Here is a 14,372-nt window from a genome sequence, read left to right as displayed (position 1 = left end):
GGCCTACGCATGACGTCACGTGGGAATTCACGTTGAATCGCTGTCCATTACGGTGGAAACCACATTAAATATAAATTTAATTATATAATATAGTGCTAACAGTAACAACTCTGCACACACAATAAGTTATTAGGTTAACCTATATTACCCACTTATAAAACGTTTGTAAAAAGCTTGGCTTTTATTTTGATAGGCCATATTTACTATTACTTCCGGGTCACGTGGCCAACCTGTCTGTATTTCACAAGGGGCAAGGAACTCGATCGGAAGTTGAAGTCGGGTGGGGGCTGCCATCTTTTAGCAGAACTTCACTTGCGTTAGCATTCCCATTGACTCCCATTCATTTTGGCGTCACTTTGACAGCGAATAACTTTACATCTGAGGCGTTTAAAGACTCTGTTTGTCCATTATTTATTTCTAAAGATACACGACAATGTATAAAGGGCTCCATTACCTTCTATGTTACATTATGGCCCCGTATAAACAGTTTTTGTAAAAAATAGGCTAACGATTGCGTCATAATCACTCGGCTCTCTGTCGCATTACCGTACAGACAGGAGGAGAAGCTCGCAGGTAATTAACTTAATATGGCGTACTGGCGTTACATTTTAAAATACTATACAAAATAATTAATCAGAATACTTACTCCTGCTCACTCACAACAGAGAACTCCCCGCTCAAGCTCACCGTCTCTGCAAGATTAACGATGGCAGTTTGCACGCACAGCTACTAGAAGATTTACATATACCAGACAGGTTGCTGATGTCGTCAAGCCTCGTTTGAGTCTGCGCATCAGAAACGGAAGTGCTAAAAAACGCTAAAACCGGGCTTCATTTGTCTCAATTGAGTTCCAATGGGGTCGCTGTGTCCATTTCTTTTACTGTCTATGGTATTTCAATGTAGATCTTCAAACGAAAAAATGGAAAAAGGAATTTCAAAAAACCAAAATCGGACCGTTATTTGATTTTGGTTTTGTCATTTTTCGTTTTTGGATTTAGAACCAAAAACGAGAGAACGGCTCTTTTTTTACTGTTTCTTTGATTTTGGTTTGAAACGACAAACGAAAAACAGGTGGTTTCTCGTTATTTTGTTTTGTGTTTCAATCGAAAAAACAAACTATCAAAACGTACACGGACCTGAAACGCGCTCAGTTGCACCGGCGAGCGGAGCCCCGCTGAACAGGAGAAACGGAGATTTTTGTTGTATCACCCCTATACGGAGGATTTTCTCCAGACATTTGGATTGATTCAAGACCCGCGCATTGAAGCATCTTCATTTGAACAACATTTTGTTGGGAAATATTAACTGAACACGGGAACGATCGAGAGAAAGTTCTAAACTTTAAAGAGACGACCTGCATTGATGCTTAGACTGTGTTCCGATGGCAGTAGAGACTTCCAGCTCTCAGAGCTGAGGTTAACATAATCTGCTGTGTTTTAATTTTTTTACCCAATTCAAGAGGTGGGCGAGGACCAGCTTCCACATCTAGTCCAGCCGGAGCTTTCGTGCGCACAATTTCAGTCTGGACTGCAGGACAAGTGTTGAAGACTCCGGAAAGATGTTGACGTTTTACATCGCATTGTGCCTTTTAGGAACAGGTAAGACGTTTTGTTTTAGTTCAGTAACTATTCTAATGATAGAATCGGATGGTTGTGTACTACTTAGCGCTGCGTCAACCTAATCATTACGCGATCACCGATCGTTCAGCGTGCTCCGTTTTAAAGTTAACGCAGTGGTGTGTCATAATTGCATTTTGTGACATATGAGGTCCTATAGTTAGACCCTGCCGATATATATTGGGCGAGTGGCACTGCGCCAAATGCAAACAAGGCTAATTTGGAAATTAAACTTGTCCAATACAGGCGTGTACTCCAGCATAATGCAGCTGATGTTAATATACTGCTCACTGTGCCCCTACAGAAAAGTCCTGTGGCAGTGCCGAGGTACAGTGATGGAATCATATTGTAGCTAAATAACAAATAATAGCTACCGAAATGTATTTGCATATTTCTGCAAGGTAATTCATGGTGTTAGTTTTCCGGAACATAAGTGCCATAGTTTTTTTGGGAGGCTGTTTGGTGCATTTATTTTTGTAAACTCTAGTTAAAAATCCTTTTGTGTGCATATGAAGAAATACTCTGGCACACGGAAACCCGCTTAAATATGGTGTGTGTATGCATGTGTTAAGGATTGAATGTGCTTTGGGAACTTTTCGTTGTTGTTGTTTGATGCAATCGCGAGAGCATCAGTACATGGAACAAGTGGCTGCGTTTCTGACTAATTATGCATTATATTCATAGTGTACTGGAGGATAGCCTAATGTACATGACACACTTGAGGATGTTATCCAGTGCCCTATTTAGTGAGATCATCCAGACAGCAGACTTAGAAAGAGAAAAGTTGAAGAAAGAATGAACCAGGTGTGACCATGATAATGGCCATCAGCAAACTCCCTTCTGAGGGTTTGGAAAAGTGTGTTAAAAGCCACGGAGGTCTACTGCATAAGAAATGTGCTGATCACAGTCTCCAAAACAGAAGAAACACCTTTTAATAATTTCACAACCAACGCCATCAGGAAGGCACAATCTCCTCTCTCAAACAGAATAATTCAACAGCATTAAATAAATATAAATGGTGCCGGGCAGAGGTGCGACATTTCTCAATATAGTCTAAGGGGAACCGGGAATGCGCGCGATCTGAAAGATTATGCTCGTTGCAGTGTTGATTTATTCATTATTTTGTACTTTATGTAGTAGTGTGGCCGCGGGCATCTCTCGCTGTCCTGATATGTTGTAAGTATGGTTGAGCTGGCTATCGCTTGCTGCACTCAGTGTGCTGTCTCTTTGTTTCTGACAGAGACAGCAGCGCTGCAGAGTAGGATTGGGAGCGGGCAACTGTTTCCACTCTTTAAAGAAGACCGAAAATAAATGTTTTTTTTATTTTTTTATTTTTTTTTACGGATTTAGAGGATTTCAATAAGGATTCTCGAAAAGGTTTTATTTTTATTTATTTATTTTTTAACACCGACACGGACAGAACACCGCACAGTGCGATCTGACAGTGCAATGAGTGCAGTCCGACTCCCGAACGAATGACTCTCATGAACAGGTTCTTTTTAGTGACTCATAAACTTGCATTGAGATCAATGTAGTCCGATTCCTTACAGAACGAGTCTTATGAACAGGTCCGTTTTAGTGACTCACAAGCCTACATCGTCAACAGTAGGCTACAACATGATCCCGAATGAACAACTCGTATGAGTCGGCTCTTCTTTTTTTTTTTGTCTTTTTTTTTTTGTGAATAACACATTCAGCGTGACAGTTGTTGTTCAATTTCAGAACAAATGACTCTTATGAGCGGGTTCTTTATAGAGAATCAAAATCAGTGCTAGCGGACACTGAATCAATCTGGCTAAACTGTTATTGTCATTACTTGTTATACCTACTCTAAATGAAGCAAAAACTGTTACAGTGTTATGTTCAGACTCAACTTCTCCAAATCAGTGTACGTTTGTGGGCTAAATAAGTTAAAAGATTTAAGGACAAGATGACGCCTGTCACACAAGTCATTAAAAAGCATTTATTTTCTTAGAACTATTTATATTTTATGAGCTATTTAATTAATTCTGTTGAAATATGATTAACATTTCCCTCCAAATTTTTATTTCCTAGAAAGTATGTACTGTAAAAGTAGCCTACTGTAGATATTCTCGTCACTCAGTAAAGTTTGTGCAAACTTGTTACTGCACAAAAAAACATGCAATTTGAATTATTTTCAAACGTCAAAACATAAAGAAAACATGTATTTCTTTGCGCAATCTAAGAAGACTGTTTTGTACAGTGTTACATTTAAAAGCTCAGTAGCTTTGTACTCTCCTAAGTAGTTGTCGGACACCATATTCAAATTTGCGCTGTTTATTTCACACCAAAGGTGGCGCTACATTTTGCATATTCTGCATGCTGTAAAGGAAGGTTAATTCATTTGTGGAGTAGTACAGCATCCTCGAGCCTGGCCTATTTTTACAGTGCGTCTGTTGTTTCCACGCCTTTTAACAAATATTTTATTCATTGGGTGTATTATTAACGCCGGCTTTGATTCATCTCTAGATAAAGGCTTCAAAATCCCCCGACCCCCTCAGATCCAAAAGTGTTTCTTCTCCCAATTAACGGTGTAACCACAAGCGAAGCAAAGCACTTTCGGTCGGCGCTCCAGTAAACGAATTAAAAACAAATGTTTATTGACGGTTAAGCTGCGCTTTCTGTCTGTCTCTTTGATAAATGAGGCCACTGTATTGACACGGATGGAGGTGGTAATTAAATTTAAATGTTGAATCTAAATGCCTAGCACCATCACAAACTTAAAAATATAAGCAGAAATATTAATAAAATGCCTGCCTGGTTTGCATAAATCATAGATTAAAAGTAGAGTATGCTACTGTTAAGCACAATAACAGAGCATTATCTGAGGATATGTTATCAATTTTTCTTTATAACAGCTATTTGTTTACTATTGGCTTTTATGTGGACTTCCTAACGCATTTCAGGGGAACATATTTGTTGACTATTGAGCTTTTCATGTGGACTTTGTAACTCATTTAGGTGGAAAATATGACCCTGGCTGCACTCTAGATGTTTTTCTCATTATTAAGTGAGTGTGTAAGTAAGACAGAAGGAGGGGGAGAGTGTGGAATAGGATGTAGCAGAGCAATTCTTTGACAGACTGGTGGCAGCTGCTTTGGGAGGAGCAGAGAGGCTCCCGGACGGCCAGAACCACTCATCTCACCTGACAAGCATACAAGCAGCACACCACACTCTGAAAAACCACCACCAGCTCACATCTGACTCACCAGCTCCCTCTCTGAATAATGGCTCATAGATAGATAGTGCAAAGAGAGAAAGATTGTACTGGTTCACATAAACACACATTCTTCCTTACACACTCACACAGACATATACGCACCCAAACGCAGGTGCAAACATACATCTCCTTTATCTCTTGGTCTCCTTCTTGTTTGTCTTCTCTGTCTGTCTGCCTTTCTCTCACTCACTCACTCACTCTCTCTCTCTCTCACGCGGGCGTGTGCATGCGTGCACACACACACACACACAATTGCAGAGTGTCTGACAAGATGAAGGCTTAGAACTAGTAGCAAAGAGCAGGATTTGAAGCAGAGAACATGACAGAGTCTTGAAGAGACCAGCCCCTAGTGCCAGATATTCATGTGCGTGCCCTTACCAAAGCTCAGCCGCTTCTTTCTTCCAGCCATAATTTGCTTTCTCGGAATGTCCCTCAGTCTCCCAGTGGAATTCTGTTGCACTGTGCCATCTGTATTCCAAGTAATCTCTAGCACTGTGCTTTTTTTTAAACCTTTGGCATGGGGTTGGCAAGTCCCACAAGGAAGCGTTCAAAGGAAGCGTGTTAAGATCATAAGACTTTTGCCTACTGCTTCCTTCCTCCCTAGTCCTTTTGCCTTGTAAAGAGCAAAGAAAATACATAACTGACTATCCCTTTCTGCATTTTTATTTAAATAATTTTTTTCATCATTTTGTTTTCAAACGAACACTTTTGTTTACATACTTTCTTTCCTGCTTTGTAGTGTGAAGTGAAGTGACATTCAGCCAAGTATGGTGACCCATACTCAGAATTTGTGCTCTGCATTTAACCCATCCGAAATGCACACACACAGAGCAGTGAACACACACACACACACACACTGTGAGCACACACCCGGAGCAGTGGGCAGCCATTTATGCTGCGGCGCCCGGGAAGCAGTTGGGGGTTCGATGCCTTGCTCAAGGGCACCTAAGTCATGGTATTGAAGGTGGAGAGAGAACTGTACATGCACTCCCCCCACCCACAATTCCGTCCGGCCCGAGACTAGAACCCACAATCCTTCAATTGGGAGTCCAACCCTCTAACCATTAGGCCACGACTTCCCCTAGTGTTGAGCATCAGTATCAGCAAGCTGGACGATTTAATATATTGATTTAGTATGCATCAAGACTTTAAACATAATAATTGTGTTACATCCTGATTTAAAAAATCAGCACATATTATGCATTACTGCTGTCTGTGATAACCCAAAGTCTATGTACATATCCATTTGTTTTAACATATGATTCTGTCTCTATACAAATAATAATTACCATCATTAAGTACTTTCTTAGTTATATCTAAGGTGTCTTAAATTTGTTCTATACCATTAGGCATCATAATGGTGTGTAGGGTCTCAGAGTGAATCAGACAATTTAAGATTTGATCAGATTTGTGTTCAAATAATTCAAAAAGCCAAATTCCACAAAGAGGCCCAGGACAAGACAGTGTCATAAATCTGTCCATAATACCCTAGCGCCAGCCAGTCTGAAGAAAGCTTAACCAACCAACTCTTTCACAGAACAGCTTGCACATTAAAACAAAACACACTTATTGATAATCCCAACCCAAGAAGGAGATTGTTAATTTTGGTGCAAGAAACCCAAGATTAATGATGAAGTGACAACATCATTACAATCACATAAGGAAAACCATTAGTAGAGATTTCGTTGGGTGGTTTCCCCCACCCAGGACAAAAACTGGGTTCATTCTAGCTCTGTTGTTCTTCACAAAGCACATCCTCACATTCACAGAGCAACAGAGATACTGCCTTTTACAGATACATGAAATCAAAAGGACGTATGAGCAACTAATCATTTCTATGCATAACTCCATATTAAGTGTGTAACCCACACATTTGACTATCATGTACTAATCACTCATTGTGTATGTCTTTTGAATAACTGTTGAATGGTTTATAGGTTTATATTCATGTTGGGTATGACTTTGAAAATTACTGCTTTAAATGTTTCTTTCAATCAATACTTTGTAAAATGAATTATGTTATTTATATAGAAATCATGTCAAAATTATACTCTGCAAGATTTGCAAATTTCGGACTATGTGACGGAGCGAATAAAATGTTGATTTATGTGTTGGGAGGAGAAACATAGCAACACCCCAAGCTAATCGGTCAAGACACCATTTGGGATGTGTCCAACAGCCCGGTTTAAAAACTCAGGAAAGCATAAAATTGTGCATTTTACCTTTTCTGATTTTCCCATTGCTTTTAGCCATGCTTTTTCTCCACTCCTTTTTGCACTATGTTTTAGTGCTCTTTGAGCGTGCTCTGGCTTGCCAACTGCTCCTTTAAAACCAATTAAGAGAAACACCATCTAGTCTCATCAAACTTCTTTCTTTTACTTTAGTTTATTTTCTACCAATTGAGATTTTCATGTTCTGAGTTAAGTTTTGCCGCAAAGTCCACTACGACTGTGCCCGCCTCAAAACTTCAACCAGCCCACTGGCTCCACACCATTAGTCAGCCAACACCCAAGACGTAACTTCAATGAACTTCCAGCCAATCAGCAGCCTTGGGAAACCCCTTCCTGCAACAATGACAACAAAGGGAACCACCTTCACAGCATTGTGCAAGTACCTCCAGATCCTAGCTGAACTGGTGCGTTTAATATAAACCTCATTGAGGAACTAAGTGCAATGGTTAATGACATGACTGATTGTTGTTCAGGCCTATGCAATGGCACATGATATAAACTTGGGATTTCACATTCTCTTAAACTCATTTCCTCACTTTCTCTCTTCCGACTCAGTTATCAACCATAAAACCCAATTACCTATAAAATCTTAAATAATTCCCTTTGAACTAAATTGACCTGTTTCCATTACAGGTGGTTGGGAAGCCTGTCTCAAAACAGTTTCTTTAATTGGTGCCTTCAGCTGCTGACTGTTAAGTGATTGACTCACTGGGCAGCCACACACATGTAAACACTCCAACAAACAGCTTTGTGGATCTGCAGACTTGATGTATTAGCTGGCTCCATTAGAGGGACAGATAGTTTGACCCGCAAACAGGGCCTCCCATTAGTGGTGAGGACTGCTGGGCGATGAGATTGAGTGGGGTTGTATAGTGGTATTTCTGGCCATGTGGTTCTCTGGGTTTGTTTTAGGAGCTTTCTGTATTATGCATGAGCTGAATGTCTTAAGACACCGTATTGGGATTGAAAATGAATGTCTGTTTGGGTGTGTGTGTGTATTGTTAAGAGGCTTATTGTAAAGGTGTGCAATTTGAGGTTATGTGTCCACTGTAATGATTGGAAAAGAAGACCATAAAATGCTGACATAATAATACAATTAATGTAATTTCTCTTTTCCTCTTACTTAACTTGCTTACTTTTTTGATTCAATATAAGATAAAGTTTGAAATAATAAATAGTCAATTTGTGACATACAAAGTCACAATTATAAGAAATAAAGTGACAACTGATAGATATGTACTGTAGTTGCAAATGTGAAATCCCATTGAAAGACAATTTTCTTTTAACTGTGAGGCAGAAATGGTCATCCATATCTCACCTGTTTTTTTCTTATTGAAAAGGAGTAGAAAAGTTGGAAGCGAGCAAGTTCAGTGATGAGTGTGTGCATTTGAGTTAGAGAGAGAAAGTGTGTGACACACGATTCACAATAGCGCCGATGCAGCAGAATCTGTCTGGTGCAGGAAGACTGCTGCATTATTTAGGAGATGCTCGTATGGCATAGATATGGATGAGTTTTGGCCTGCTTTGATTCGCTTGCACTCCGCAGACTGGAGCGAGATGGACTGGCTGCGAGCGGTTGAGTGCTCTGGGCTCTTTTACAGGGAGAGGTTGGCGCTCTGAGACAAATTCAACTTAAAGGTCAGTTTTGTTTACAGCAGAGAGCAAATTGCGAGATTTTCTCCCCAGACAACATTCTAGCGTAAAATTTTTTATATGTGTTGCTGGGACTGATGTTAAGAATGACATTCAAGTTTGTGAATAGGAATAAGGGATTAAGGATAATGCTATAGTTTCTCCATATAGGAAAAAAAAGAAAAACCCTCACTGAAGGTAAACAAAAATCTGTAAGTTAACCTATTTCCAATCCCTCCTGTGGAGAAAAGTTTGTTTCCATATTTCCCGCGGCCTCATTTGCCCGTCATAATGTTCAATGTTCCTGATGACACATACAGCTGTTAGGTTAGGGGGGTCTTGAAACAATGGCTCTCTCTGTTTTCTGCCCGAGACATGCTACACATAGCCGTATTGTTCATAGACATTAGACAGGGACCCTGGGGTCTCACCCACGTGTTTTGCAGCTTTCCACCCCCTAAACAGACACTCACCACATCCAAATATTGAGGAGAATTAGTAGAATAGAGAAAGCAAATGAGAAAGTTTTGGAGGGAAAGGCTGTAATCAGCTTGCCCATGCAGGAGCACACAGATAAAGATCTTGGCATTGCGTTCAGGGGGGCTTTTGTTATCAGCTGTCAGTTTCTCCAGCTTGCATGCCTAATGGCAGAGCCCAGAGGAGAGGTGGCCAGTTGTTCCTCACTCTGGGACAAGGCCATCTCCTCCATCTCCATTGTTTTCCTCTTGCTTCGTCTCCGTCCACCCACATCCTCACCTCATCTTCCTTGGGTGGAAAGACGAGCGAGTGGACAAAGAGGAATTGTGCTGACTTCTTCCTCTAGAGGAGAAATTGAAAAAGAGGGCAATGATGTCATCGGATATCTTCAGTTACATTAAAATGGACAGTTTGTTTTCCCAGGCCAAGAGTGACTCTTAAAATTGGAATTTTATCTTCTGTATCCAAATCCCTTGGGATTCTTGTCAACGATGTTCTGATGATGAGCTACAGTAGGCAGCAGGGTCAGATAATCACGGATATTTGCATTTACAGTGAAAAAAAGAGGGTGTTTACTGCTGACGATACTCCCTGATCACAAAGGGGTGAGGCTCAGAAGCCTGAGTTAATTTGGAGAAAATCATTAAAACAATGCCTAAGGAAAGAGACACAATTTCAAACACTCATTTCCTATTTTTAGAAGCACTTTGCTTGCATTTTTTCTCCCAAAATGCGAAAAAGTGTCACTCGTTACTGGGGGAAATGTATCACAATTTGGTACGAACAGGAGCAAGGAAGTGTTTTGACACAGGCGTGTGTAGAATGAGCTGGGATTTGGTGGAGCGCACATCGGCTCCTATTTTACTATCACCTCCAGTCCTCCAAGACAAAATTTCATATCTCCTGCTGTGACACAGAAAGCAACAGTAAATTGAAATTTATCTTCCATGTTGCTGCAATATCTGGGCTCACATTATCCTCTCGGGCCGAGATCCCTAAGCCCAGTCTTAAAGATGGCCCTGATAAGAGAGGATCTTTTCTACAGTGAAAAAAAAAATAATAATAATTCTGCTATGAAAACTGTTCATTCATTTTATCTGTCTGTTTATTTATTGAATATTAGCTTTTTGTGTTTATGTTTGGGGGAAAATGCTGTATTGCAAATCATTGAGCGAGATTTGACATTATGTTCCTTTATTATCTGTTGTGGGGTTTGTTGTACTCATGGATTCATGCATACATTCATTGATGAGTCATAGATGTTCAGATGGACTGACAGCTAAAAGTAATTGATTGTTTCTCTCACACACACACACAGTCTCGTGGTTAAAGCTAAATGCCCTTTGTAGGGTGATTAGTCAAAGCCTGACTGCTTAATTAATGATTACTCCATCACAGAAGACATTGTGTGCCTGAGAGAGACATAAAAGCTCTCAAGAAAGCCACAGTCTGATTGTGATACTGTGTGCGATGCTTTAGGATCAAACTTTGCCCCTGATATTCAGTTTAAAGCATTTCTTGTGAAAAAGTCATTTTAGGTTTGGACACAATGTCACATTGTGAAGGCCGGTTTTTATTTGTTAAACATTTTTTGAGTTGATAAATTAGCTAAAATAGGTTCTGCCACATTTAGATGTGTGCAGTAAAGCTTTTCGGTTAGTGTATCTCTCCTGTTTTATCTGGAAACATGATAATATGGAGTATTTCATACTGATATAGTAATTACAGTAATATAGTCTTTGATATCCATGCTCTAGTAGGACACTGAATTCAGTTCCACTAACACTGTCTAGATTCTGTATCAGCATAGGATCTTATACCTGCTTCCATTATGAGATAGCATCATATTAAACAACAGATCTCAGCTCAGCACAGACCTACTTGAGCCTTTGGCATAAAGAGTGTCATGCAGACAGGAAGACCGTCATTATCAGCTATTTGTGAGCTCATTCTCTCTCTCTTTCGCCCTGTCTGTCTCTTGTTCTCTGTCGCACACACACTCACATCCCTTAACCAAATAGTTCGTTCTTCTTCTCTGGAAACCCCAGTGGAATGTGTGTGCAAATATTGTGATTGTGAGCTCGACCGTTAACCATAATACTCCACACCGGAGAGAAGACCTCGCACAACCTCCCCCACCACACCAGGGTTGAAAGGCATCTCTGTTTAGTTTGCAGACAGCTGGGAAAGAAATTGAGAAAAGCGTGTATGTCTTTCCTTTTCTCTCCCCATCGTCTTTCTAGTTCTTGATTGCTGGGATATTACGGCATGGCTCCGAACGCCACAGTGGGAGGTCGAGGGAGAAGCTGGCCAATTTGCTATCAAGTGAGGGGTGTCAGTCAAGGCGCATCAAACAAGCTTTCCGCCGTCACTCATGTGTCCAAACATGGTAATTTTATCGACTATCCAATGCTATCTGAAACAAGCCAGTGCCTTTGGAAAATAGAAAGGGCGATCAAATGATTTAGAAGGTAGAAAGGATGGCAGCAAAGAAAGCGAGAGAGCCATTTAGCCAAGGTGTGGAAGGCTCAGGAGTCCATGCGGCTTGACAAAGTGGTGTGCAAAGGCAGAAAGGGGAGAGGGGAAAAGAGGGGAGTCAAACAGATTAACTTCCAGCATCTTAGCTCTGAAGGTAATGGATACCCTTGCACTGGTGTGAAGGAACCCCTTCATCTGTTCTCCCAGTTTAAAAGTAGGAAACACAGTAACAAAGACAAACCAGATGAAGTGACCGTCTGACACAGGAGAATGTAAAGGGCATTTGGAGACACCTGGGGGCAATGATGAAGCCGTAACAAAGCAGACATGGTTTGAATGCACAGGTTAGCCGGGGCTGGGTGGATGAAAAGGAAAGTGTTGGGGGGGGGGGGGGGGGTAGTAGTGTTGATGGGTTGAATTTGATACACAGCCTCTTTCAGACGATGAGGTAATGCCAGGCAGTGCCCCTGGACCTTCCTGATTGATGCATTCCAGCCGCTCTACTGCTGTGGGAGGGCTGTAAAGGATTACAGCACCGAACCCTGCCCAGAGAAAGACAGAGAAATCACTAATGGTCTGTGACTATTGTCTGGGCGAGGCGTCCAAAGCCTGCAGTTCTCTGCGGAGATGAAGAGGAAGTTCACACACACACACAGGGACAGGTACACGATACACACTGAAAAAGAGCTTCCTCAGCGTTGTTGCACAGGATATTGGCTGTTTACTTTTGAAATTCTCTCCCTGGTTCTGGCTCGCTGTAAACACTGGTGTGGGGTGATTGTCAGTCACAGATAAGGACAGAGATAAATAGGGAGAGATAGAGAGGGAGGGAGTGAGATCGAAGACAAAGAGAGACAAAGGGAAAGAGGAGTTGCTTGCTAAACATAATGTCTCTTGGAGTGAATAATGAGTCTGTATGGACAGATGAAGTCTAAAAAAGTGATCCAATGCTTACATTAGAGCCTGGTTTCTCCCAAGGTTTTTTCTCCATTCTGTCAGTGATGGAGTTTTGGTTCCTTGTCGCTGTCGCTTCTGGCTTGCTTACTTGAGGACAATTCTTTTCCAGCGATATCGTCGACTCAGATGCTATTTAAACCGGACTGAGCTGTATGATGACATCACTGAATTCAATGATGAAAGACCTTTAACTAAAATTGAGTGTTAACTATTGTCCTTTTGCATTATTGACACACTATTTTCCTATTTAATACTGTAAAGCTGCTTTGATATCTGTATTGTTAAAAGCACTAAATAAATAAGGTGACTTGACTAAATTATCTGAGATTTTTTTAACTTTACCAAGCCACCTCACAAGGTGACACTTTTTATGCTGTTACATGCATAAATATGCCTATTATGCAGATTAGAATGGAATATGCTCCATAGTCCCACAATACTTCACTCTGCTCGGATGAAAATATCTGCTTAGGGTAGCATGAGTTTCTGTGATTGTGGTATATATAGCCATGCTGTTCACCAGCAACATTTGGATAGTGGTAATGATAGACCAACATGATCTGAAATATATCATGCTAAGCAGCTTTGTTAGCGAGGTATCCATTATGCAGTGTGATCTAGAGCATTATTTGTGCCCTGTGTTTTCATTGGAGAAGAACATTTCCTTGCAATCCCTATTTTGTGTTACTTGTATGAATGAAAAAGAATAATAGGACAAATGCATAAATAAGAAAAGCCATCAAGCAGGCAAGGAAGTATGGGCTGGCTCATGTGTGGAGGATAGAATGAGAAAACAGCAATAAGGGGTCTGATGCTAATGCAAACTGCCTGGTACTTTACCTCAAGCCACTTGTTTTTTGCTTTCTTGTCGAATGGATTGTTTATGTTACCGAGGTGTGACAAAACAGCCTGACCAGTATGCTTAGAAAAAGATGCATTGGTATTGGAGGACACAGCGGGTCTTCCGGCTCTGGGCTCCAGGCTGGCTTTGTACGCAGCAGGCTGCTTGGTTTCAAGCATTTCCAAACAGGGCCACCTCAAAACAGGTGAGAGAATGAGGAGCGTGTTCCCGCTTGGAACCACACTTCTCTAGGTTCTTCTCACTTTGCGCAGCAGGCGAAGCGAGATATTCTCCTGCCTAAAGATACGGGTTCAGCTTCCTCTATGAGCTGCATCCCCATGCGAGGAGATTTAGTGATGATTTATGAAGCCCTCTAGAAAACGGCACAAATGTGAAAGGTTTTCATATGATACTGACATCTCGCTTCCAAAGTCAATGTTTTGCTGAGTTTTGGTGGAGCTGCAGCTTTGAGAAAGCTTGTTTAGATATGAAGGGATTTCACAGGCAGAGGAATTTGTGGGAGCTTTTTTAAGGGAGTATTTCCTTTTGAGCTTTGTACTGCTAGCAGGGCCAAATAAGACAAGAAGTATGCTTTTAGAGAGTATTTAAACAGCAAAATAATGAAAACATCACTGTTCAATAAGTAGTTCAATTTATTAATCCATTAATCAGAATCAACTTTTTTTCTCTTTAAAATAAAATGGTTAATTACCCTAACTGTCGTCTGTTTTTGGCTGTATCAGTTTAGCAAATTGTTATAAAACATGCAGTTTAGTCTAATAGACCCTTTGCTAAGTACAGCCTTGAAAACATACTGACCAGTTCTACCTAAGTTGCCATAAACCTTATTGTCTTAAAAGCTTGTGCTTTTTTTCTAATGGAAGTTTATAGAGAATAGG

The 14,372-nt window shown here is 40.8% G+C and overlaps 1 protein-coding gene across 1 annotated transcript in view; it reads left to right on the top strand.

Moving 5' to 3' along the window:
- Positions 1-1,137: 1,137 nt before the first annotated feature.
- The window catches only part of LOC127972846 (kin of IRRE-like protein 1), a 43,657-nt gene continuing 30,422 nt past the window's right edge, over positions 1,138-14,372 (top strand). The window contains exon 1 of the mRNA XM_052576670.1: positions 1,138-1,598. Coding sequence (XP_052432630.1) covers positions 1,559-1,598 — 40 coding nt within the window. The 5' untranslated portion in view covers positions 1,138-1,558. The remainder of the gene's footprint in view (positions 1,599-14,372) is intronic.

This window comes from Carassius gibelio, chromosome B15 (genome assembly GCF_023724105.1).
Source record: "Carassius gibelio isolate Cgi1373 ecotype wild population from Czech Republic chromosome B15, carGib1.2-hapl.c, whole genome shotgun sequence".
In the NCBI taxonomy this organism is placed as follows: Eukaryota; Metazoa; Chordata; class Actinopteri; order Cypriniformes; family Cyprinidae; genus Carassius; species Carassius gibelio.
This window is presented reverse-complemented; position numbering and strand designations above follow the sequence as displayed.